General features: G+C 43.5%; 3 protein-coding genes across 3 annotated transcripts; 1 reads left to right on the top strand and 2 right to left on the bottom strand.

Annotated features, from left to right (window-relative positions):
* Window positions 1-1,330: 1,330 nt before the first annotated feature.
* On the top strand, window positions 1,331-17,079 carry LOC149673449 (uncharacterized). The gene is made up of 8 exons (XM_089838996.1): window positions 1,331-2,351; window positions 2,455-2,535; window positions 2,623-2,839; window positions 2,901-3,256; window positions 6,591-6,988; window positions 9,642-15,612; window positions 16,285-16,413; window positions 16,481-17,079. Exons 1-8 carry the CDS (start codon window positions 1,872-1,874, stop codon window positions 16,595-16,597), a joined length of 7,749 nt encoding a protein of 2,582 aa, XP_089695122.1. The 5' UTR covers window positions 1,331-1,871; the 3' UTR covers window positions 16,598-17,079.
* Cndp2 (Cytosolic non-specific dipeptidase 2) lies at window positions 17,076-20,604 on the bottom strand. Its single transcript, XM_089838997.1, has 10 exons — window positions 20,449-20,604; window positions 20,255-20,378; window positions 20,024-20,194; window positions 19,804-19,959; window positions 19,509-19,741; window positions 19,195-19,339; window positions 19,017-19,119; window positions 18,780-18,951; window positions 18,463-18,715; window positions 17,076-17,278 (listed from the first exon to the last, which is right to left on the bottom strand). Exons 1-10 carry the CDS (start codon window positions 20,463-20,465, stop codon window positions 17,231-17,233), a joined length of 1,422 nt encoding a protein of 473 aa, XP_089695123.1. The 5' UTR covers window positions 20,466-20,604; the 3' UTR covers window positions 17,076-17,230.
* Window positions 20,605-20,876: 272 nt separating this feature from the next.
* On the bottom strand, window positions 20,877-22,569 carry LOC149673447 (alpha1,4-N-acetylgalactosaminyltransferase 2-like). Its single transcript, XM_089839983.1, has 3 exons — window positions 22,043-22,569; window positions 21,516-21,780; window positions 20,877-21,447 (listed from the first exon to the last, which is right to left on the bottom strand). Exons 1-3 carry the CDS (start codon window positions 22,567-22,569, stop codon window positions 21,226-21,228), a joined length of 1,014 nt encoding a protein of 337 aa, XP_089696109.1. The 3' UTR covers window positions 20,877-21,225.
* Between the last annotated feature and the right edge of the window lie 1,046 nt (window positions 22,570-23,615).

Below are 23,615 nucleotides of genomic sequence, written 5' to 3'. Positions count from 1 at the left end.
GGGAAAGCAAATGCCCGAAAATTTAGTCAACTTTACTCAACTTTGCACACTCGTAACCATGGATAAAGAATGCGCGTGAGGAAATTTGTTTTCACTCTACAGGATAGGCAACTCCCTATCTCTGGCGACAGCTTATTCTGTATATACTCTGTTACAACATCGGTTGTCAGCACGCGTAAAGCTAGGTCTCGATGTAACCTAGCTTCGCGCGTGCTGACAACACACAAAAAACTTCAGGATATTTTAAACGATTCTAAATCCTGAAGATCCTGAAGTTTTTTGTCTCTTGTCAGCACGCGCAAGGCTAGATTACATAGAGACCTAGCTTTGCGCGTACTGACAACCGATGTTGTAACAGAGGATATACAGAATAAGCTGTCGTTCGAGATAGGGAGTTGCCGATCCTATAGCGTGAAAACAAATTTCCGCACGCGCATTCTTTATCCATGCTCGTAACTATCTGTTATCTTAAAAGGCTTTAAGGTTTTACCTCGTAACTATTCCTCACAGGGATTTGGAAAATGACTTACCTTCAAAGAAATCATTGATGACCAATATCCAAAGAAAAAAAAACACTTATGCATAAGTTTAGTCATTTGTTTTACACCAGATTATTACGTTGATTATCACGATATCTGGATGTTTATCGGTGATTACGATTTTTTCGGTGATTACTTATATGTTTGTATTTCACTGTTTACTCGCGACTACTGTCTGTTACAATTAATGACCGATAATTAGAAGACGTCGATATGTTTGTGCCCAATCAAAGCCAATTGATCTTTTCAATAAATATTATGAACTGTCATATACCAACAATCGTACGAATCGGCGGACAATTTCGACAATCAGAATTTACAAATTACGATTTATTGGACTTCTATTCTCTCTTTCTTGGAAGCCTAACGCTAGTATTGTGTTGAAAGTTTTAGTTAGGTGTATGAAAAAATTATAGCTGTATTATTTTTTAAATATTTTCTGGCAGCTGGAAGTGAATAGTGGCAGATGTTTCATAAAGTAAAAGAAAAATAATAATAAATGGAAAGTGTAAAAGTTGCGTAAGGGTTTTTTAGTCAGGCTTAATACACCATAGTCTATGGTGCTACAAGTTTTCCTACAAGTTTTTCGATCCATTTCTTCAAATCTAAATTATGTATGGAAGCCCAAAACGTGCTTTTTTTCTATTTTAAATTTACCGCCAAAACTCAAAGCAGCTATAGAGTGGATAATGAAGAGAACTGAACTAAAGTTCAGTAAAAATAGCTCTGGACATAAGAAACCGAACACACTACTACGGAGTCCTAGTTCGAGAACAACTGACAGTCTTCTCTATTCTGTGGTCTTTGTTGTCGTAGTTCAGCGGTGTAAATTCTATGATCTTAGCTAGGCTTAATTATAATATATCGATTAATAATAACAATCTTTGAGTTTCATTGATTAAAAAGATTAAAGAATCTTCATTTGTTCTTAATTCATTGAAAAATGTTAAAGTCTGACATAAGTAATCAATGCTTCTAGTCCTACAGAGATTATTTCTATCAGAAACCTAGGCTTAGCACTACATACAGAGAGTAATCAGTAAATCTAAACTTTTGTACGGTTTTCTTTTCAATGTTTTGTCTTCGAAATCATTAATATCATTGGGTTTTTGAATATAATTCTAATAATCATGGTTTTTGAAGATTTTGAGTGCATTTAATGTATATTAAAATAATAACTGTAGCCCACAATTTTGTTTTGATGGTGCTTCCTCAATTTTAAACCCTAGACGCCAACGCTATGTATTCATGTATATCAATAACAAACTTGTAGTAGAAATACGGTAAAAAACGATTGCTTTTATTTCAAAAGCATTGAAAGGCCTTTAAAAAATGAGTTCCGAAGACGAGTTTGACAAAATAAATCGCAAGAAACGCAAAATAACAACTGCGGTGATAAGTGACAATGAAGTTAACGATGTTGGTGAATGTTCCCAAACTCGTGTGGATAGTTCAGATAGTGATAGCGCTGTCTCGGGGATTAAACGAAAACGTATATCTAAATCTCGTCAAATAATAAGTGACGAAGATGGAAACGAGTCGGGTTCTGATGATTCTATATTATCTGGTGACGAGAGCGTTGAAGATAGTGAAGATGATGAATCTGGATCAGAAGATTATGAAAATGATGATGAATTAGAGGAAGATGTAATTGGTGACGATAAAGTTGGTGAAAGTGATCAAAGTGACGAAAGCGATGGGCAATCGGAGAAGTGTCCAATTTGTTTGAATAAGTTCAGGGGTCAAGAAACAGGAACTCCTGAAAGCTGCGATCACATGTTTTGTCTGGATTGTATACAAGAATGGTCCAGAGTAAGAATTTGAACAATTTTTTTTTAATATTAACGCATTTTTTTACATTAATTTACATAGTAGATCTGTTTACTTAAAAATTTTGAACATTATATCATTACAGAACGTGAATACCTGTCCCCAGGACCGACAAGTATTTAATTTAATCCTGGTGAAAGACCTGAGTGATAAAATAATAAAAAGGGTCAGATATTATTTTCAGAATCCCAATTCAAGAACATTTTCAAGAATTTTGAAAAAAAAAAAACAAAACAAATGTTTTTCCCCGCAGATCCCAGTTGTTTCTAAACAAGATGAACCTGAAAATGACGCTGCGGAAAATGACACGGTAGTTTGCGAAGTCTGCGGTAGAGGTGATAGAGAAGAGACTCTTTTACTATGCGACGGTTGCGATTCAGGATGCCATTGCGAGTGTATGGATCCTCCCTTAACTGTTATACCAATTAGTCAATGGTTTTGCTCCGAATGCTCCGCAATTCACGATCCTAGTAAGTATTACTTAATGTTAAAAATAATCTTAACATTAACCTTTTACGGATTTTCTTATAGATTATGCCAATGTTAGGGACGAAGTTCGGGATTTGGTCCGTAATAACTTTCGTCCTCAACCATTTAGACGCGCCATAGCTAGAACGAGAGCCAGTGAAAACGTCAGATCCAGGATAGAACGTCTAAGAATGACGCGAGGTATTTTGGAGCTTGAGAATCTGGCGGAAGACGACGCGATTCCAGCTAGAGCTCCCGTTCAACGTAGAGCCGCTCCTAGAAAGAAGTATAGACGTAGAAGAAAGCGGAGGAAGACTACCGCGTCTTCTTCAACGTCTAAAACTAAAAGTTCTAGTGGTAAAACCAAAACAAGACGCAGGAAAACCAAAACGAGGAGAAAAGGAAGACGTACCTTTAGAGTAAGTATTATCGACGCTTGAGTTGGGATACTGGGTGGGTGGGTTTGTCCAGAGATATATTGGAAATTTCTTTGTGTGAAGTCAGGGAATTCAATTGGATGAGTTAATGAATGAATGGGATTATTCAAAAGTTGAAAGATCTGTAAAGTTCATGTGATTAAAGTGTTTTGACGTTTATGGTATAACAACAATTGGAAAGTAGGCTATATGAAGTAAGGGGATCGGTACGCGCCGTCTTCGAAGTCAGTGGATCGCTGCGCGTCATTTTCGAAGTCGGGGGATTGCTACGCGTCATGTTTGAAGTCGGGGGATCGGTACGCGCCGTCTTCGAAGTCAGTGGATCGCTGCGCGTCATTTTCGAAGTCGGGGGATTGCTACGCGTCATGTTTGAAGTCGGGGGATCGGTACGCGCCGTCTTCGAAGTCAGTGGATCGCTGCGCGTCATTTTCGAAGTCGGGGATCGCTACGCGTCATATTTGAAGTCGGGGGATCGCTACGCGTCATGTTCGATGTCGGGGGATCGCTACGCGTCATGTTCGAAGTCGGGGGATCGCTACTCGTCATGTTCGAAGTCGGGGGATCGCTGAGCGTCATCTTCGAAGTCGGGGGATCGCTGAGCGTCGTCTTCGAAGTCGGGGGATCGCTACGCGTCATCTTCGATGTCTGGGGATCGCTACGCGTCATCTTCGATGTCTGGGGATCGCTACGCGTCATCTTCGATGTCTGGGGATCGCTACGCGTCATCTTCGATGTCTGGGGATCGCTACGCGTCATCTTCGAAGTCGGGGGATCGCTACGCGTCATGTTCGATGTCGGGGGATCGCTACGCGTCATCTTCGATGTCTGGGGATCGCTACGCGTCATCTTCGATGTCTGGGGATCGCTACGCGTCATCTTCGATGTCTGGGGATCGCTACGCGTCATCTTCGAAGTCGGGGGATCGCTACGCGTCATGTTCGATGTCGGGGGATCGCTACGCGTCATCTTCGATGTCGGGGGATCGCTGAGCGTCGTCTTCGAAGTCGGGGGATCGCTACGCGTCGTGTTCGAAGTCGGGGGATCGCTACGCGTCCTGTTCGAAGTCGGGGGATCGCTAAGCGTCATGTTCGAAGTCGGGGGATCGCTAAGCGTCATCTTCGAAGTCGGGGGATCGCTAAGCGTCCTGTTCGAAGTCGGGGGATCGCTAATCGTCCTGTTCGAAGTCGGGGGATCGCTGAGCGTCATGTTCGAAGTCGGGGTATCGCTAAGCGTCCTGTTCGAAGTCGGGGGATCGCTAAGCGTCCTGTTCGAAGTCGGGGGATCGCTAAGCGTCCTGTTCGAAGTCGGGGGATCGCTGAGCGTCCTGTTCGAAGTCGGGGGATCGCTAAGCGTCCTGTTCGAAGTCGGGGGATCGCTGAGCGTCATGTTCGAAGTCGGGGGATCGCTGAGCGTCATGTTCGAAGTCGGGGGATCGCTGAGCGTCATGTTCGAAGTCGGGGGATCGCTGAGCGTCATGTTCGAAGTCGGGGAATCGCTAAGCGTCCTGTTCAAAGTCGGGGGATCGCTGAGCGTCATGTTCGAAGTCGGGGGATCGCTAAGCGTCATGTTCGAAGTCGGGGGATCGCTAAGCGTCATGTTCGAAGTCGGGGGATCGCTAAGCGTCATGTTCGAAGTCGGGGGATCGCTAAGCGTCCTGTTCGAAGTCGGGGGATCGCTAAGCGTCCTGTTCGAAGTCGGGGGATCGCTAAGCGTCCTGTTCGAAGTCGGGGGATCGCTAAGCGTCCTGTTCGAAGTCGGGGGATCGCTAAGCGTCCTGTTCGAAGTCGGGGGATCGCTGAGCGTCATGTTCGAAGTCGGGGAATCGCTAAGCGTCCTGTTCGAAGTCGGGGGATCGCTGAGCGTCATGTTCGAAGTCGGGGGATCGCTAAGCGTCCTGTTCGAAGTCGGGGGATCGCTAAGCGTCCTGTTCGAAGTCGGGGGATCGCTGAGCGTCCTGTTCGAAGTCGGGGGATCGCTAAGCGTCCTGTTCGAAGTCGGGGGATCGCTGAGCGTCATGTTCGAAGTCGGGGAATCGCTAAGCGTCCTGTTCAAAGTCGGGGGATCGCTGAGCGTCATGTTCGAAGTCGGGGGATCGCTGAGCGTCATGTTCGAAGTCGGGGGATCGCTGAGCGTCATGTTCGAAGTCGGGGGATCGCTGAGCGTCATGTTCGAAGTTGGGGAATCGCTAAGCGTCCTGTTCGAAGTCGGGGGATCGCTGAGCGTCATGTTCGAAGTCGGGGGATCGCTAAGCGTCATGTTCGAAGTCGGGGGATCGCTAAGCGTCATGTTCGAAGTCGGGGGATCGCTAAGCGTCATGTTCGAAGTCGGCTGGTCTCTACGCGTCACGTTCGAAGTCGGCTGGTCTCTACGCGTCATGTTCGAAGTCGGGGGGTCTCTACGCGTCATCTTCGAAGTCGGGGGGGTCTCTACGCGTCATCTTCGAAGTCGGGGGGTCTCTACGCGTCATCTTCGAAGTCGGGGGGTCTCTACGCGTCATCTTCGAAGTCGGGGGGTCTCTACGCGTCATCTTCGAAGTCGGGGGGTCTCTACGCGTCATCTTCGAAGTCGGGGGGTCTCTACGCGTCATCTTCGAAGTCGGGGGGTCTCTACGCGTCATCTTCGAAGTCGGGGGGTCTCTACGCGTCATCTTCGAAGTCGGGGGGGTCTCTACGCGTCATCTTCGAAGTCGGGGGGTCTCTACGCGTCATCTTCGAAGTCGGGGGGTCTCTACGCGTCATCTTCGAAGTCGGGGGGTCTCTACGCGTCATCTTCGAAGTCGGGGGGTCTCTACGCGTCATCTTCGAAGTCGGGGGGTCTCTACGCGTCATCTTCGAAGTCGGGGGGTCGCTACGCGTCATCTTCGAAGTCGGGGGGGTCTCTACGCGTCATCTTCGATGTCGGGGGGTCTCTACGCGTCATCTTCGAAGTCGGGGGGTCGCTACGCGTCATCTTCGAAGTCGGGGGGTCGCTACGCGTCATCTTCGAAGTCGGGGGGTCGCTACGCGTCATGTTCGATGTCGGGGGATCGCTACGCGGCTACGTTGATGTTATTAAGTTGAAGAATACGTTTGATAAAGCCAGGGAATTGATAAATTGGTTTCGTGAAGTGGTACGTGGCATCTACGACGTCTAGGGATTAAAAGTATGTTTGAATAGGCCTCATAAGTTTAGGGTATTGATACGTGGCTTTCATAAAATCAGGAGAATGTAAAATAGACTAAATGCAATCTGGCGAATGTTTTCTTTGACGCGATTACGCCCGCCCATCATGAACATAGTTTTTTCTACAATTTCTTCGTCCTTATTGTAATTCCAGTCAAAACGAGCAGCGAGACCTTTGATTTCGACTGACTCCGTCAAAAAACGAATCGCGGCCAAATTAGGTTTAACTCGACCTCCACCTGGACGAACTATCCCTTTGGTCAAGGCGAAACCCCCACCGGCTGGCGAACAACGATGGTCAAGACAAGGAGTTGGTAACAGCAGCAGAGGCGAGGCTGTACCATCCTTATCCATCTTTGGAGATAGGGAGGAACTGATCGAGTTCGAAGATTCCTACTTGTCCGATAATTCTGACGGAGGATACGGAGGTGCTCAAGGAGGAGGATCGGGGGAAGTGTTAGCCACGCCCAGAATGCAGCATCATCGCCCTAGTCTCAACCTCAAGAAAGCCGCGGCCATTCTCAATGGACCTTCGAAAAGCAACAACAAAAGGTATTTGATGTTTTCCTTTTATCCCATTGTCAACTTGTCAATTCGTCAGTAGTTTGTTCCAATCTTAAAAAGGAGGGGTGAATTCTGCACAAAGAAAACCGGTTTTATTTTAGACGCGTAGTTTAAAAGTGGTAACGGGAACATATTTAAGAGTTGAGAACCTATGAATCGCCTCGCATTTTGGGTTCCCACGAGGCTGATACTTTGTATTTGGTCGCTAATTCTTGCCAATATGGCGGCGATGTATTGTAAATCATGGTTTTCGTCGGACAATTTACACGATAATAGTTGTGGGTTAAATACAGGGAGAAAGCTGAAATCCACCAATATGGCTGCCAAAAACGTAGTAAAACTATGGAAGGTGTGACGTACTGCTTACTCAAGAGAAAGTTCTCTGTACTTTTTTTCTCGGGTGTTATGTGGGTTCTTTTTCGGAGTACCCCTTTGGGTTTTTGTTATCTTGACTCTGATTGATTTGGAGAGGGGGGGGGTACTCCCCTGGTTCTTACAGGGGTCTTTTGAAATCTTTGAGGGATATTCTACTGTATTTATGGTGGTAAGGTAAGGTTACGGAGTTCATATCACTTGAATAGGCCTTTACATAAAATCCGTATGTTGCCGGGGGGGGAAAGCAGAGACGAAGGCTATTCTTCCCTCCCGCGAAAAGAAAATGTTGCCGGGGGGGAAAAAGCAGAGATGAAGGGCGTTCGTACCCTCCCGCGAAATAATTTATAGAAAGGCCTATTGGTTTTGAAGTAAAACCCATAAATAATTCCGAAATTCAGGAAAAAAAATATTGTTTTGCTAAATTGCTATACGTGGACGAAATAAATAAGAAACATGTGTTAGTGAAGGTGCACTGTTTTTGAATAAAATGATTTCCGCCTTTCATAATCAAAACTAGCTTTGGATAGAAGCGGAAGTGAGGTTTCTTATGTTTCTTTTGGTAGAAGTAACCAACAAACCCCTGGAGGCTTAGCTAGTTCCAATAGCATAAGTTTATAAGATACGTACCATAAGTATGACGCACTTCCTATTCAAATTCGTAATGCTAGGGACTTACAGCTCGAGCTAGATCGAGAACGACGGAAGCGAGAATTGAATACTTTGGTTTTACAGTCCAACTTCCTACTTAGTCTGTACTAAACCTTTGACAGCGCCTCACCAGGCGTCGGTTTACGAGAATCTATGACCTACGTCACTACATGACAAGCTCTCAGTAGCCAGTGACTAACTTATGAAACATATCTTATGAATTTATGGATAAAGACCCTTCAAGGAGTGATATATTATAGTCCTATAGTTGCCCTTGCGGAACTTTACTTGACAAAGCAGCTTGGTCCCTTCTTAGATTGGAACCAACTATAGTTGTTGATATTACTTGATTCATTGCATGGTTAAATTTTCATCTTAATAATATGTTTGGATTATATTGAATATCGGAAGCTCATTTCTTGATGTAAAAAAAAATTCCATGGCGTTGTATTTTGAATTTATTTAGTATGGTGCCACGGAGCTTTTTTACATCTAAAGAAATGCCCTTTTTATGATCGTTATGTTATTTACTCAATTGGTCTATTATGAATGTACACATTTTCATATATTTTTTCATAGATTACTAAGCCTACTTTTTATTCGTCTCTTTGATATTATTTTATATGTTGTGTGATATATCGCGGACGTCAAGAACCCATATAGCGTATGAGAACGTATGGTTAAAAAGATCATCGTTTTTTCCTCCTAACGCTCTAAAACTTAACCTATTAGCCTGAAATTTGGTATAGTTGTTTATTATACTCCATAGAAGGGCTACGTAAATTTTGTTTCAAATCCGCGGCCATCTTGGAAAATGGCGTACATTAATATAAGTTATCAGATTTTGGTGACATAATAACTTCCTTAAATGTCACCCGACTTCATTGATTTTTGGCACGCGTGTTGGTTATATCATATGTAAGGGTTATTTAAATTTTGGTTTATATTCGTGGCCAACTTGAAAAATGACTCGCGAGAAGGTAATTGAAACTCGGGAACCCGGTTCGCTCACAATGCGAAAGTATATTTGCTCGTAGAAGACAAAAATGTCTATTATTACGTTCTCGGATCTTATATGAGTTCTTGATTCTGTGTAAAAGCCTATGTTAATGAGATACACTGTAAATTATCGATGAAACCAACCTCGACAAACCGTTAACTATTAACGGTTAATTATTTGTTATATAACTATTTAACTAAAGATAATTAGATTTATAAAACTTTCTCAATTTTTGTAAATACATATGAACAACTTAAATATTTGAGCCTCTGAGACCAAGTAGCTCGCATTTGTTTACGTTTGAAATTAACCGACAAAATGGCGGCAACTATTAGTGATTAGATCGTTATTTTGAGGGACTATTTATTTGCACTTTTTTCACTATCGACGATAGCGTAGAGTTATGTTTAGTTTGAGACTACGATACGTCATTTGCAGTACAGCTAATTTAGAGGTATAGCTTTTAACGATTCCTCTGGTGGCCTCGAAACTATCTCCGAAATCACTCTGAATGAATTCCCTGGAAATTAGAACGGAACCAAGAAACCACGTTTGACTCCAAACTCAAAAATAGCCGTTCTACTCTGACAGTAGGCCATATTTTTTCTATCATTTCAGAGTGCCTTTGGTTATAGCTACACCTTCAACTAGTACCGCCTCTTTTGACTTACTCGGCAGTATATTGCAGAAACAAACCATCTTACATTCAAACTCAGAAAAGCTTAAAATTACTCGTAACGGGAATGTTGTACAAACGGAACCCGTCGCCCCGAACACGCTGGTTTTAACTAAAAAAATGGCCGCTATCAAGAATCAACCGATTACTAATCGTAACGAACCCAATCCTGGGAATTCGGGAAACCCAGTGGACCCGGGGCACTCCGGTTCTTCATCGAGATCCAGCGTGACGTCACCGTCAACAAGTAGGGCTGGATCAAACGTAAACGCGTCAAGGTCGCAAGAAAGTACCGGTGTTGTTTTAAGTACTACACCGAGTGACCAATCAGGGGGTCGTGATCTTGAACCTGATCCCAATAGTGGCGGTGACGAATCCCCATGCGCGTTTGATACCCGACGTAAAGCGATTACGAAGAATAAGGATTCAAAAACGAGTCAAAGCGACGATGATATTGATATCTATAGCGATATTGAAACCATATCTAACGATGAAAATGAGGTATTCCCACAAGGCGGCAATACGGATGAAAGTGGAGGCGCAAAGTGCAATAGCGCCAGTAGCGTCCATAGCGAGGTCGCGACCCCTAACCCCATGGGACAACCCAATGTTTCCGAGGATTCTAGTGATGACGAGCTTGTCATCGATGAAGAGGCCGCCCAAGAACACGAACTTACGCAAAAGATATCGGCGTGTCTCGACTTGGAGAGCGTTTCCGGTCCTGAATCACCAGATCCCGAAGAAGAACCGGAAGAACCTTATTCGTCGCCTCGTAGTAAACTGGTCGAAAGTGTTGCCTCCGTTAATAGTTCCCAAGATTACGCCGGAAGTATCGATGTTGAATCAGTCGACGGAGGTGCGTCTAGTGGCCCGAAAGTTAACGAGGTTTACAACCCAGAAAGCCCAACGACCAACAATACCCCAAACCAGGCTTACAACCCAGAAAGCCCAACGATTGACAATGCTCCAAACGAGGCTTACAACCCAGAAAGCCCAACCATCGACAATGCCCCAAACGAGGTTTACAACCCTGAAAGCCCAACGACTGACAATACCCCAAACGAGGAATCGCAAGACATGCAAGAAATTCCTACTCAAGTGAAGAAGATATCAACACCACCTTACGACCCGGAAGCCAGCATAACGGGCGACGAAGTTAGTCAGGAAAACCCCTATAACACTGACGAACAGGAATCGGTCGCGACCACGGCACAGGATAACGCGTCCCCAAGACATACCTTCGATGATGACGTCATTAGCGCCAAAGTTGGATCACCCATATCCGAAAGCGAGGACAATAAGGCTGATAAGGAACAGTGTTCAGCTCCTAATACGGATAAGAATGGTGGTAAGGACACGACTGCCGAACCCGAAGCGGATGACTCGTACCAAGATGATGAGGGTGAAGATTACGATGAAGAATATGATTACGACGAGAATTATGACGAAAATGGTCAAGAAAATGAAAATCAAGACGCGGCTCAGGATGCTGAGTACTTAGAGGAAGAAAATCCTAAAGTCGAAAACGAACAAGAAAGGGAAACTGACGAAATGGAAGTTGACAATGAAAATGACGCCGAACAAGAGAATGAAGACGCTGAAAATGAAAATGATCCTGATGAAGAACGATTACCAGAACAAATTGGTGACGAGGATCAAGAACCAGAACAGGTTGGTGACGAGGATCAAGAAGCGGAACAAATTGGTGACGACGATCAAGAAGCGGAACAGATTGGTGACGACGATCAAGAAGCGGAACAGATTGGTGACGACGATCAAGAAGCGGAACAGATTGGTGACGACGATCAAGAAGCGGAACAGATTGGTGACGAGGATCAAGAAGCGGAGCAGATTGGTGACGATGATCAAGAACCAGAGCAAAGCGGTGATGAAAATGATCCCAACCCCGATGAGGCTCAAAAGGACCCAGTTAAGCCTGAAACGGAAGTAACTAAGGATAAAGTTGATAGCGCAACTATCAACTCGGAGAATGTTGAAAATATTACACCAACCATAAATGATGAACCTCCGACCTCTAAAGATACAGCGGAAAAATTGAACTCTAGAGCGGAATCCGCTCCGGAAGAACCTGTTAAGGACGTCGACGAAACCTTTTCCAAAATGATTACGGATGGTGTTGAAGACATATCGGATGTCGGTAGCGACGATAATCAGCTCGATTACGGTGAAGAAGAGGATAATCCTAACGTATCTAAAGAGAACAAAGCCAATATCTCCTCCACCAATAAGGATAGTGAGGACGAAGACGATGATGAAGCCGATAAACCAGTGGATGAACTCGAAGACGATGACGCGTTGCCAGCGGAACTCGAAGAAATCGCCGACGATATTAAATTAGAAAAAAGTGACATTGAAGATTTCGACGATAGCGATAAAGGTTTAGATAAACTATTAGAGATTGAAGCCCCCAAAGTTGATAATAGTAACATCCCGTTTGTCCCCGTTGTGGTTCAAAAGTTTATCCACAAGGACACTTGCTCTAAATCGAGGTCATCTAAGAAATCGGACAGTAATAAGTCGTCCAAAACCAGTAGCGAACGACCTAAGAATGATAAAACCGATTCGTCCGAGATTAATTGGAAAAAACCTTCAAAAAGTACCAAGGAACGTAGCTACAGGGATGGTAAATATCGCGACGAAAAAGTAATCTTCGGCGAACGTGAGTTGAAGGACAAGGGTGACGACAAGAAACGCGATCGCGACCGCGACTCCAGAAAGAAAACGGACGATAGTAATCGAAAAGGAAGTGAGCGTAAAGCTGAAAAGTCCGAGGAATCCGAACGCAGACGCGATGCCCACGCGCGAGACGAGTCGGAACGGGATCGAGACCGTCACGAGAGACGCAAAGATGGTAGTGGTCACCACGGCGACAAGAAAAAGGAGGATAAACGTGGCGGTGGTAGTAGCCGATCTGAAAAACATCGTCGAGATCACTCCAAAGAGAGACGGTCCGAGAAGGATTACCATTACCCAACTGATAAGGATTACGAAAGCGACAGACGCCATCGGGAGAAGAAATCCAATAAAGAGCATCACGAAAAGTCATCGCGAAGTAGACACGACAAGGAAAAGTTTCAAAGTGGTAGTAGTACCAGCAAGAGAACATCGGATAAAGAGAAAGTCCGGGATAGCAGGGATACGAGAGATAGAGATATCATGTCCTCCACCAAACACAGTAGCTCCAAACTTAAAAGAAAGGAGCAAAGTTCACCGGAACAGCAATTATATAACAAATACAATGAAGGCAAAGCTCATCAGGATAACTACTACGCTTACGATGAAGAGTATCGTTACTTGTACGATGATGATCCGCATTTAGAACAATTACAACCCGTCGAAAAGAGAAGGGAACGCGATGTCAGGAAAATAGACGATACCATCATAGTTGAGAAACGCGAGAAACCTAGCAAAAAGTCGGACAAAGACCGGAAATTACGAGACGACATTTATAGCTCACTTCCGGTTGATTCCGCGAAATCTAAAGTTTCATCGAGTCCGTCACCGGAAATGGAGGTTGAAATATCGGACGTGGAATCCAAGGAGATATTTTCAAAGGAAGACGGTAGCATCGTAATTAATGTCAATTACAATCGCAATAAAGAAGTTCCGGCTAAAGATAAAGCTCAACAATTACCGGCCGAGGTTGAACCACCGAAAGAATCTTTCGATAATAACAATAAAACCAACAAGAGTGGCTCAAATAGAACCGAACCCGAAACATCCTCGAAAAAAGCTAGAATGCAACCACCGGCGCCACCATTGCCACAAATGTCCTGGAATAGCGATGAAGAAACCCCAAATACTACCAAAGATTGGTCCGATCGTGTTGACCATCCTCCGGCCAAGCCTCGTTCGCCTCCAGACTCTCCACCACCTGAAGATGATAGTAATGACGGAGAGAAGAGCTTAGGGTACGCGATTGTCGAAGAGAAACTCGCCGATAAGTCCAAACTTCAACAACCCCCAGTTAGACCACGCAAAAAACAAAGCCCTATTAGAATGAGAGTGAAAGAGAGCTTGCTTTCAAAGAGTAGGCAAAAATCTAGACAACGCCCCGAAGTGATCACCATATCCGAAAGCGACGATGAACTTGGAACTTCTGGAAGAGAACGAACCAGCCCTCAGAACGAACAGTCAAATGGTAGCCGTTCAGTTAGCAAGGATAGTCACCGCGAAGAAGCCGGTGGTAGAAAAAATTACCGAACGGGTCCCGCGTCTTCAAAGAATCAACACCATCAACATAACGAAGCAAACATACCGTCAGAACAGGATGCGAGAAACAAGGAGTCGCTTAACTTCTCTGGAATGTTTAATAAACGGCAACCCAGATCGCCGTCACCTCCTTCGCCAATGGATAACGAAAGCTACGACCCATGTGAACCAACCAGAAGCCCGAGTTATAAAGGTTCCGATGGAAATAACAGCTCGAACCATTCGGAAAGTATGTCCCGCGACCCCAAGCCACCCCCGGAACCTGAATTACCTCCTCTACCCCCTGAACCGGAACCTCATACTCAACCCGCCACGTGTCAGGGGGCTCCACCACCAAATTCTACTGGAAATATGTTATCAATCGCTGTTTCCGCTTCAAGTCCATCCGTGGCTGCACCTCCGCAAGCGATTTCGATGCAGCAAAACATGTTGACGCCCCCAATAAATTTCCCGGTATCCCAAGCGCCACCCCAGTTTCAAAACTCGATCCAACAAAGTGGCCCAATTACTTCAATGCCAAATATTCATTTACCACCGCCGAATTTTATGACTCAATCGCTACCCAGGAACATGGGAGGTGGTCCCGTACCCTTGGTAACCGCGGGTCTTCAAGGACTTCAAGGTTTACGGTGGTCTTTAGGTGGCGCGCCGCCGACAATGCTTTTTCCCGCTGGTAACCAAATGCAACACGTCATGCACGGGAATTTTATCGGCCATCAAATGCCTCAACGTCTGCCACATCCCGGTGCTCAAATAAGCGGCATGATGCCACCTCCGAACAGCGGATCTTTAGCTATGCTTCATCCGATAAGACAGCAGATAACGGGACCACCTTTATTACCAACGCCGAATATGAATCCTCAAGGATCTATGAACGCTTTGCCATTGTCTCACCGACAGATAAACATGCCGGACATTACTCAACCACCGCCGAACATGTTGCAAAGTCATCATCAGCATCGGCTCGGCCACGATAACAGCGGGCGGCAACAGGGTAGAGGTTCACCGTTAATTAAAACGTACACTTCATTACCCATGATCGTTAGTTCAATGCCTTTGGTTACCACCGTACCTGTTACGGTTATATCTCAAATGTCACACGCTAATAATGCCGGTGGTAACAACAACTATAATATGCAAGGACAAGGGTTAAATAAGAACGAAGCCGCCAATGATGTCGTCGATATGGACGTAGATTCACCGTATTCACCACCAGATTCTCCTGGGTTGGATAATCAAATGGACGAAAATATATCACCCGAAAACAACTACAAAAACAAACCACCTCACTCCTCGAAGGTTTTTCAATCTGGTCCTCCTAAGGACGCGTTTGACGCGCTTTTAGCGGCGGTACCCAAATTACTCGAAGACAAAGCAACGCGCGAGCTTCTCGTGGCCGGAGCCGCGAAGGTTTCTAAAATGTCCGCCGCTAAAGCATCCACCAATAACAAAGGTTCTCAGGACAAAACCGCGGGTAAAGTGTCGCGGAAACACGCGCAAGCCGGTGCTTCTAGTGGCGCTAAGCAAAAGAACGCTGGTGAAGCCAATGAAAGGACTAGTAAACATAAAAAGAAACACCATGGCGCTGCTTGCAAGAAGGGTGGCAAGAGAAACGAAACCCAACTGAAAATAATCGATGACGTACCCAATTCCGCTGTGGAACTCCAAGTTAAGGAAAAAGTAAGGATGCGCGAATATGACGTGTTTAAACTGAGATCCCATCACAAACTGAGACTAAGGGTTTCGTGTCAGGCAGTATACAAACGTTCCTCATATAGGCCTAGCCTAGTTCGTTTTACAAATATTGAGAAAGTTTTATCACTGAAATCGCGGCATAGTTGAAGCGACCCTTGGCGATGTAAGCGGGCGCCAGTGTTATTGCTACAAAGTATGCTAAAGCTAGGTCCTTATACTCTTAGTAACTTCAATAAATACATGGAAGTCTTTGAAGACGGATCCCGCGAAGACCCAGTTCTTATTCGAAACCACCTCTGTTGCGCAGCTTTTTTATTAGTTTGTTCGCATTTTGAGCTTACCTCTGATTTATGGCGCAAGAAAGGGGGGGGGACTACTGAATGTTTTAGACTCGATCCGTGGTTTGAGTTAGCGACTAGTTATTGCAAGACATTATGGCTAGACATCAAACGCGAATAATGCTGCAAAGAAACTAAAATCAGTCCTTGAACTGGCATACTTATTTTTGAACACTGGGGACCTCTTTCAAGAGATTAGGTATTCACTAATGGGGAAAGAAATTTTATGTGTTGTACTTCTTAGGATAATAGTCATAAACTTTTGATCTTAATTAGTCTTAGTTCGCGTAAGATTGTCTAATTTTAATTTAATTCTCAGTACATGAAGAAATTAAATCGTCAAGAACGTGTCGTCGAAGAAGTGAAACTCAGTCTCAAACCATTTTACAATAAAAAGGACATATCGAAAGAAGATTACAAAGCTATTCTAAGAAAATGCGTTCCGAAGGTAAAACATCTTTTTTACTCTTATGGTTTTCGATCCAAGTTCAAAAAATGTTAATTTTTATTGAAAGGTATGTCATAACAAAAGTGGTGAAATAAATCCTGTCAAAATAAAAGCTATGGTTGACACTTACGTCAAAAAATATCGTCATGTGAGAAAAAAAACGCAGAAAAGCTTTGAATCTTGAAACAAAGAAATTTTTTAAACGTACGTAAGTTTTAGAATAAAATCATCAAATCTCTAATTAGCTTTAGGAAACAATCGTATAATTTTAAGGCGGGGTTTCAGTTAAATTAAACCAGAGAGATAATTTTTATTAGTTAACGAGCTTAACTATCACTCTCTCGTTTTAGTTTGTTTTAACGAGGGGTCGAAAAAACTAAATTTATAAAAAGGCATGTTTCTACAATTCTTTAATTTATATTATTATGACGTCATGGGACTCGAAATAATGTTGATAAAACTAATTGAGACATTAATGAGAGCACTTTTTGCTAAAATGAAACAAAAGACATTGTAAATATAACAACTCCTCTTGTCGCCTCGTGGAGAGAAATTCTAATTGGCTTTTAGTGACGGTGGGAAGGAAGGGGCCTCGTCAATTTCATTGCAAATATTTTACTTTTTTTTTGTAAACTGTATGATTTAAAAATAAACAACCAAAATGTGCTTGCAGAAAATTTTATTTCATCAGATAAAATTATTAATATAATTAGAAGCTCGTAGATTGGTTTTTATCTTATAAAAATATACCATGAAACCACGTGATTTGTTCTCCGTAATAAATCTGGCTAATCAGGAACATGAAGCGAAAGGAGTATTACTTCAACATGGACACTTCTTTTAAGTAAGCTGCCATCAACTTCGTCTGAAAATGGAAATCAAACGCCTCCATTACCCACAAGTACTAGGGGCGACGCCATAGTACCCGGGACGACGCCATAGTACCCGGGACGACGCCATAGTACCCGGGACGACGCCATAGTACCCGGGACGACGCCGTAGTACCCGGGACGACGCCGTAGTACCCGGGACGACGCCGTAGTACCCGGGACGACGCCGTAGTACCCGGGACGACGCCGTAGTACCCGGGACGACGCCGTAGTACCCGGGACGGCGCCGTAGTACCCGGGACGGCGCCGTAGTACCCGGGACGACGCCGTAGTACCCGGGACGACGCCGTAGTACCCGGGACGACGCCGTAGTACCCGGGACGACGCCGTAGTACCCGGGACGACGCCGTAGTACCCGGGACGACGCCGTAGTACCCGGGACGACGCCGTAGTACCCGGGACGACGCCGTAGTACCCGGGACGGCGCCGTAGTACCCGGGACGACGCCGTAGTACCCGGGACGACGCCGTAGTACCCGGGACGACGCCGTAGTACCCGGGACGACGCCGTAGTACCCGGGACGGCGCCGTAGTACCCGGGACGGCGCCGTAGTACCCGGGACGGCGCCGTAGTACCCGGGACGGCGCCGTAGTACCCGGGACGGCGCCGTAGTACCCGGGACGGCGCCGTAGTACCCGGGGCGACGCCGTAGTACCCGGGGCGACGCCGTAGTACCCGGGGCGACGCCGTAGTACCCGGGGCGACGCCGTAGTACCCGGGGCGACGCCGTAGTACCCGGGGCGACGCCGTAGTACCCGGGGCGACGCCGTAGTACCCGGGGCGACGCCGTAGTACCCGGGGCGACGCCGTAGTACCCGGGGCGACGCCGTAGTACCCGGGGCGACGCCGTAGTACCCGGGACGACGCCGTAGTACCCGGGACGACGCCGTAGTACCCGGGACGACGCTATAGTACCCGGGACGACGCCATAGTACCCGGGGCGACGCCGTAGTACCCGGGGCGACGCCGTAGTACCCGGGGCGACGCCGTAGTACCCGGGGCGACGCCGTAGTACCCGGGGCGACGCCGTAGTACCCGGGACGACGCCGTAGTACCCGGGACGACGCTATAGTACCCGGGACGACGCTGTAGTACCCGGGACGACGCTATAGTACCCGGGACGACGCCATAGTACCCGGGGCGACGCCAAAGTGCTTACCCCTTCAATGTAATTAGTAATGTTAATCTTCTCATTTTGCGAGTGTGCTCCGTCATCCGCCGCACCCATTGGAAGCAATATGACGTTCTTTTGAGTGATATCCTGAAACGTCAGAGTAACTGGAATACTGCCACCTTCTCGAGTTAAATCCGGTTCAACGCCAAAAACTTGTTTAGTGGCTCGTCGCGCCGCTTGGTAGTGTTCGTGGTTTGGATCCCCGACCCAAGGCTTACCACCGTGAGCCATGTACACTCTTATTGAAAAGAAAAGTAAGTTTGGACGGAACAGTCCCAAGATAAGTACGATTAACTTAATACTTCATCTTATTAGGGCTGTTAATCTTAGCGAATTCTTTGGTAACGTAATCGACAACTAGCTTTTCAATCTGTTCTGGTTGTTGATTAGGAACTATTCTAATACTAAACTTTCCAATAACGTGTTTTGGTATGACAGTTTTTTGTCCCGCTCCGTAGAAAGCTCCTTCAATGCCTGTTAGGAAGAAGATTATACCATTTTAAAAGTTTCTAACAACCTATCTCGTCGCCTCAAATTACCGTGTAAAGATAATGATGGAAAACGCCAACGATGCATCAAAGTTTTGGCCTTATCGGTTGTATGGATCAGTTGTTTACAACCAATATCGCCGCGAAATTCTTCCTGAAAAGGGGGAATTAATTTAGAAAACGAGTAACAGATCATCAGGTAATGAATTCACTAAGCCTTGTAACTCACAGGATCAAAATCAATCACTTCATACAATGCCAATTCTTCAGGAGTTACTGGTAAAACATCATCGCTAATACCAGGTATCAAAATATTTCCCTTTTCATCGACTAGCTTGGACATTAATCCAATTAAATCAGTCATTGCTTCGTGCCTTTAAGATTAAAATCCTCATAATTACTAAGAATCGCGCAATTAAATTCCTTAAGCCTTTGAAACCGTTTCCTTAAGCCTTTGAAACCGTTTCCTTAAGCCTTTGAAACCGTTTCCTTAAGCCTTTGAAACCGTTCCCTTAAGCCTTTGTAAATTGTACCGACACTCACACTGCGCCTCCAAATACTCCAGAATGTAAATCTTTACAGGAACATTCAATTTCGAGATTGAAATAGCAAACCCCCCTTAAACCATAAGTTATACAAGGCTTTTTAGTTCCAAGCCAATAGTTATCGGAGATGCAAACATAATCAACAGAATCGAAGAATCCCTCCGTTTTTTTCTTGGCCAAAAGGTCATCCAGACCTTCTGATCCGCATTCCTCCATTCCTTCAAAGCAAAACTGAATCACCAAGAAAAATATCAGTCTCTGACTCAGTTAGGAACCCATAAACTCCGATGCACCTTCAAGTTCACTGGTAACTCAGTTCCAGTCTTAGCATAAGCTTGAATAGTGTGTAGCCAACCTAGAACTGGTCCTTTATCATCAGTCGAACCACGACCGTAAAGTTTACCATCTTTTTCGGTTAAAACAAATGGATCCGTGTCCCAACCATCTTCCTAAGGAGTGTATAATGTACCTAATGAGTGCTTTTCCCAATCCATTACTTGGCTAGGATTTTACTTTTAAGGCTGGTTGAACGTCTAAATGACCATATACGCATATAGTTTTTTTGGAAGGATTATTGCCTAAATATCCTGTAAGAACGGGAGGTAATGGTATAACAGTTCCATCGGGAAGTTGTTGAGTACCAACATCGCAAAGCTCAAGTATAGCACCCTCTTGCTCAAGACGCTGAAGAATTTATTAAGAATTATATTGCAAATATAGTGATAAATTATCAAAATATATTACGGTTTTCATCCAATTTATCATGGTGGTAATGTCACTTCGGTTTTCAGCTTGGGCGCTGACACTTTTTATGGCTACTACATCGCTAAGATTTTTTATAAAATCGGCTTTGTGATCATCAATATACCTTTGAATGAAGAATTAGGCTCAAGTTTTATTACTGTCTGACTTTAAGATGTTAAAAATATTAATCATACTTGAAAATTTTATCCATTTTCGATACGGATATTGACGAAAGTTGCTTGCAATTACCTCGACGTCCTCGAGATGGTAACTGATACTGAAAGTGTAATAAAATTCAAGTGGAAACCGCCCACATACGTGTCACTGCCAGACGGTTTTTAAAAGAAGTCGAAACGAGGGCTAGAAATAAGTTAAAAAATTAATTTCTTCACCAAGTGAATAAATTCATGATTTAAATATCGCTTCTAAATGATAAACATTTTGTTCTAATGCATAAATTTAATTAATACGATAGAAATGTTTTAATATTATTTTGATCTAATTTCTATGGATCTTTTTATTATTAAATTTTTGTAGCGACCCTAGCGGGATTTCTGTTATGTTACCGCGGCCCTTTCAAGTTGAGATTTAGCGCGCAATCCACTAATTGCAATAAAAAGTAATTTCCTGTTTATTTTAACAATAATATTAGTGTTTATTATTTTTAAGTAATTTGAATAATAATGGCTTTTGCCTAACAAAAGTTTAGTTTTTATGACAAATGCTTGGCTGAAGCATTTTCTGTTGTCTCATTCAGTAGGTAGTCGTTATAGTTTGAAGGTCAAAAAGATGAAAACGGAACATAAAGGTAATTAGTAACCATTTTATTTACTTTAGTTTTTTAAAACTTTTAACCATAGTAGGTGAAAAATAGATGCGGTATAGTCTTAGATAATTGCAACGTTTACAAAATAAATTAATTTAGGTATATAATCTTTAATTTTTAAATTAAGTTAGACTTCATTTTCTAATCACAATTCTTGAATATTTCGAGTTAATATATCATCATAGACAATAGGGCAATGTTCTTTTATTAATATCTCTAGTAGGGTATTGTCACCAACTTTGGCAATTGTTTTGGCGGTCAAATAGTTCCATAAGTGAGTAAGCAAAGACTTTCGTATCCTTTGAAGCGAATTTTCAACGGAATTAGTGTCATTTACAAAGAATTTTTGACGTTCAGTGTAGTAAATCTAGAAGAAAATCATACAATACAAAACTTTTATGACTTGCACGCGGCGTTAAGTTGTGGTACAAATACCTCATAGGCTATTCTCCTTGGGTACAAATGAACACCGCACTCCACGACATTGATATACTCTAAACTTTCTTCTTGACAAAATTCTCTAATTGCCGCTGTTATCAGATAGGGTCCGTTAGCGGCAAAGGCTTTCGCGTCGTACTTCTTCGCGAATGAATTAAGCGCTATTTCCATTACTGGGTGATTAGGCGTGAATCCCATGACGCCATTGGCGGCGACGAGGTTCGTTTCTAGCACCGTGAAATTGACCAGTTTTGACAGAGACCTTAATGGAAATTAAAATATCGTACATATCTTAATTAGTCTGAAGATTATGTAGATCTTATAGCAATTAAAGCGCGGGTCACGTGGTTCCCCTACAAGTTGACTTTTCTTACGAATTCCAGTTTTGGCTTGGCGAATGCAAAAGGCGCCAGTGCACTATCCCACCCACAAATGCCTCCTGCCTTTGCCAAGCCAAAACTGAAGTTTGTAAGGAATGTCAACTTGTAGGGGGACCAAGTGACCCGCGATTTGCTTTAACTTACTTAAGTACTATGACATCCATATCCAAGTAAATACCGCCATACTGCCATAAAAGCATAAGTCTAACCAAATCGCTCATATGGACGATATAAGTGCTATTTTGAATCTTGCCACTTTGAATTAAATCTTGTACGACAGTGCCTTTAAACATTTTATCAACGTTGAGCTCGACGTATGTCACGTTGTAAGTGTCTCGTAATCGGCTTAGTACGGGTTTCATTTCCATATTCTTCAAGTACACGATGACGTTAAAGTCTCGGTAGTTGTACTTGGCAGCCGATTCAATGGCGCATAATTGTCGAGCGGTAAGGTTTTCTCTTCCCGTAGTTTCTATTAGAAATATGTTTCTTTTGGCGTCAGTTTTGCCTCTCCAATCACAGATATAATCGCAACTGCAAAATAACGTCGGTGTCCCGTAATTGACTAACTTATACACTGTAAATGTTAAAATTAGTGTCGTATCTTTGTCATTAATTAGTAGCTTCGTTCTTTGTCGGTATACAAAATTTATCATAAGTTCATGTTCCATAAGTTTGACACTGGTTACTTAGAGCTTGTCACGAAATGACGTAGGCCATAGATTCAAGGTAAAGCGACGCCTGGTGAGGCGCTATCAAAGACTTAGTAATGCAGACTAAATAGGAAGATGGACTGCAAAACTAACAAATTGTGTAGTCAATTCTCGCTTCCGTCGTTCTCGAACTAGCTCGAGCTGTAAGTCTCTCAGAAGCATTACGAAGTATAGGTAGTGTCATACTTATGGAACATATCACTTATAAACTTATGGAGCTATGAAAACTCCCATGCTTTAGAAATTTACCGATAAAGTGTAGCGTTTTCGTACACTTTCTTCGGCAAATTTCTTAAACTGGCTAATGTTATAAAAAAATCTTACTTATGTAAACTGTTAAGCACGCCACGAAAGCAATGCCGTAATATCGAATTCTCTTATTGGATGAAAAAACATCCATTACTTTAGAACCCTGGGATTAAAATTAAGGTTTGAAATGGCGGGAAGAAAAGTCGCGAGCTGCACTCCGCGTGAATTTATCAAATAATGTTTTTAAACTTCAGTGCCTTACCTGAAAATGAATTCTCATTTTTCAGTTTTGAAAAAAAAAAACTCGTAGTCCGTATTTAAATTAATTTAGTAGAGTAGCGCTATCATAAACATAAAGTGTGAAGTGAGTTTCTACATCAATCCCGCTGACATTAATAAACACAATACCATTATTACCTGATGTTTTTATGGCTACGAGAAAAAAATAAGTTGTATTCCGATCGTAGAGACAAAACTTATTGTTATTTTTATACCAATGACAAGGAACCGTAACAGGTGGTTTTAGTTTAGATTAAGGATTGTTAATTCTAAATAAATTTTACTTCTTAAAGTTGCTTAATTTATTGATACGCTCGCTTCGAACGAAGTCCAATTGCCGTTTCTTTTACAGGTACGTACTTGTTTACTGGCGTAGGCCTTTTTTATAGATACGTGCTTGGTTACTGGCGTAGGCTTTTAAAATATTTGTCATTTGTCATTAAATGGTTTGTAATTCGAAGGGGGTTGCTTACTAA

This window comes from Phalangium opilio, unplaced genomic scaffold (genome assembly GCF_054372755.1).
Source record: "Phalangium opilio isolate 3A_F unplaced genomic scaffold, DU_Popi_V2 ptg000048l_1, whole genome shotgun sequence".
Lineage (NCBI taxonomy): Eukaryota > Metazoa > Arthropoda > Arachnida > Opiliones > Phalangiidae > Phalangium > Phalangium opilio.
Note: the sequence above shows the minus strand (reverse complement) of the source record. Positions and strands in the feature narration are given on the sequence as shown.

What these genes read in the sequence shown, in the direction of transcription:
- LOC149673447 (XM_089839983.1), bottom strand. Translation starts at nt 22,569, where the DNA reads ATGGAACATGAACTTATGATAAATTTTGTATACCGACAAAGAACGAAG. An exon ending in ATGGATGTCATAGTACTTAA is followed by an intron (nt 21,781 to 22,042) that starts GTAAGTTAAAGC and finishes ATTTCCATTAAG; the next exon opens with GTCTCTGTCAAAACTGGTCA. An exon ending in CAAGGAGAATAGCCTATGAG is followed by an intron (nt 21,448 to 21,515) that starts GTATTTGTACCA and finishes ATTTTCTTCTAG; the next exon opens with ATTTACTACACTGAACGTCA.
- Cndp2 (XM_089838997.1), bottom strand. An exon ending in TGATAAATTGGATGAAAACC is followed by an intron (nt 20,195 to 20,254) that starts GTAATATATTTT and finishes TAAATTCTTCAG; the next exon opens with CGTCTTGAGCAAGAGGGTGC. An exon ending in AAGTGATTGATTTTGATCCT is followed by an intron (nt 19,120 to 19,194) that starts GTGAGTTACAAG and finishes CCCCCTTTTCAG; the next exon opens with GAAGAATTTCGCGGCGATAT.
- LOC149673449 (XM_089838996.1), top strand. Translation starts at nt 1,872, where the DNA reads ATGAGTTCCGAAGACGAGTTTGACAAAATAAATCGCAAGAAACGCAAA. An exon ending in GTGATAAAATAATAAAAAGG is followed by an intron (nt 2,536 to 2,622) that starts GTCAGATATTAT and finishes TTTTCCCCGCAG; the next exon opens with ATCCCAGTTGTTTCTAAACA. An exon ending in TCGAAAAGCAACAACAAAAG is followed by an intron (nt 6,989 to 9,641) that starts GTATTTGATGTT and finishes CTATCATTTCAG; the next exon opens with AGTGCCTTTGGTTATAGCTA.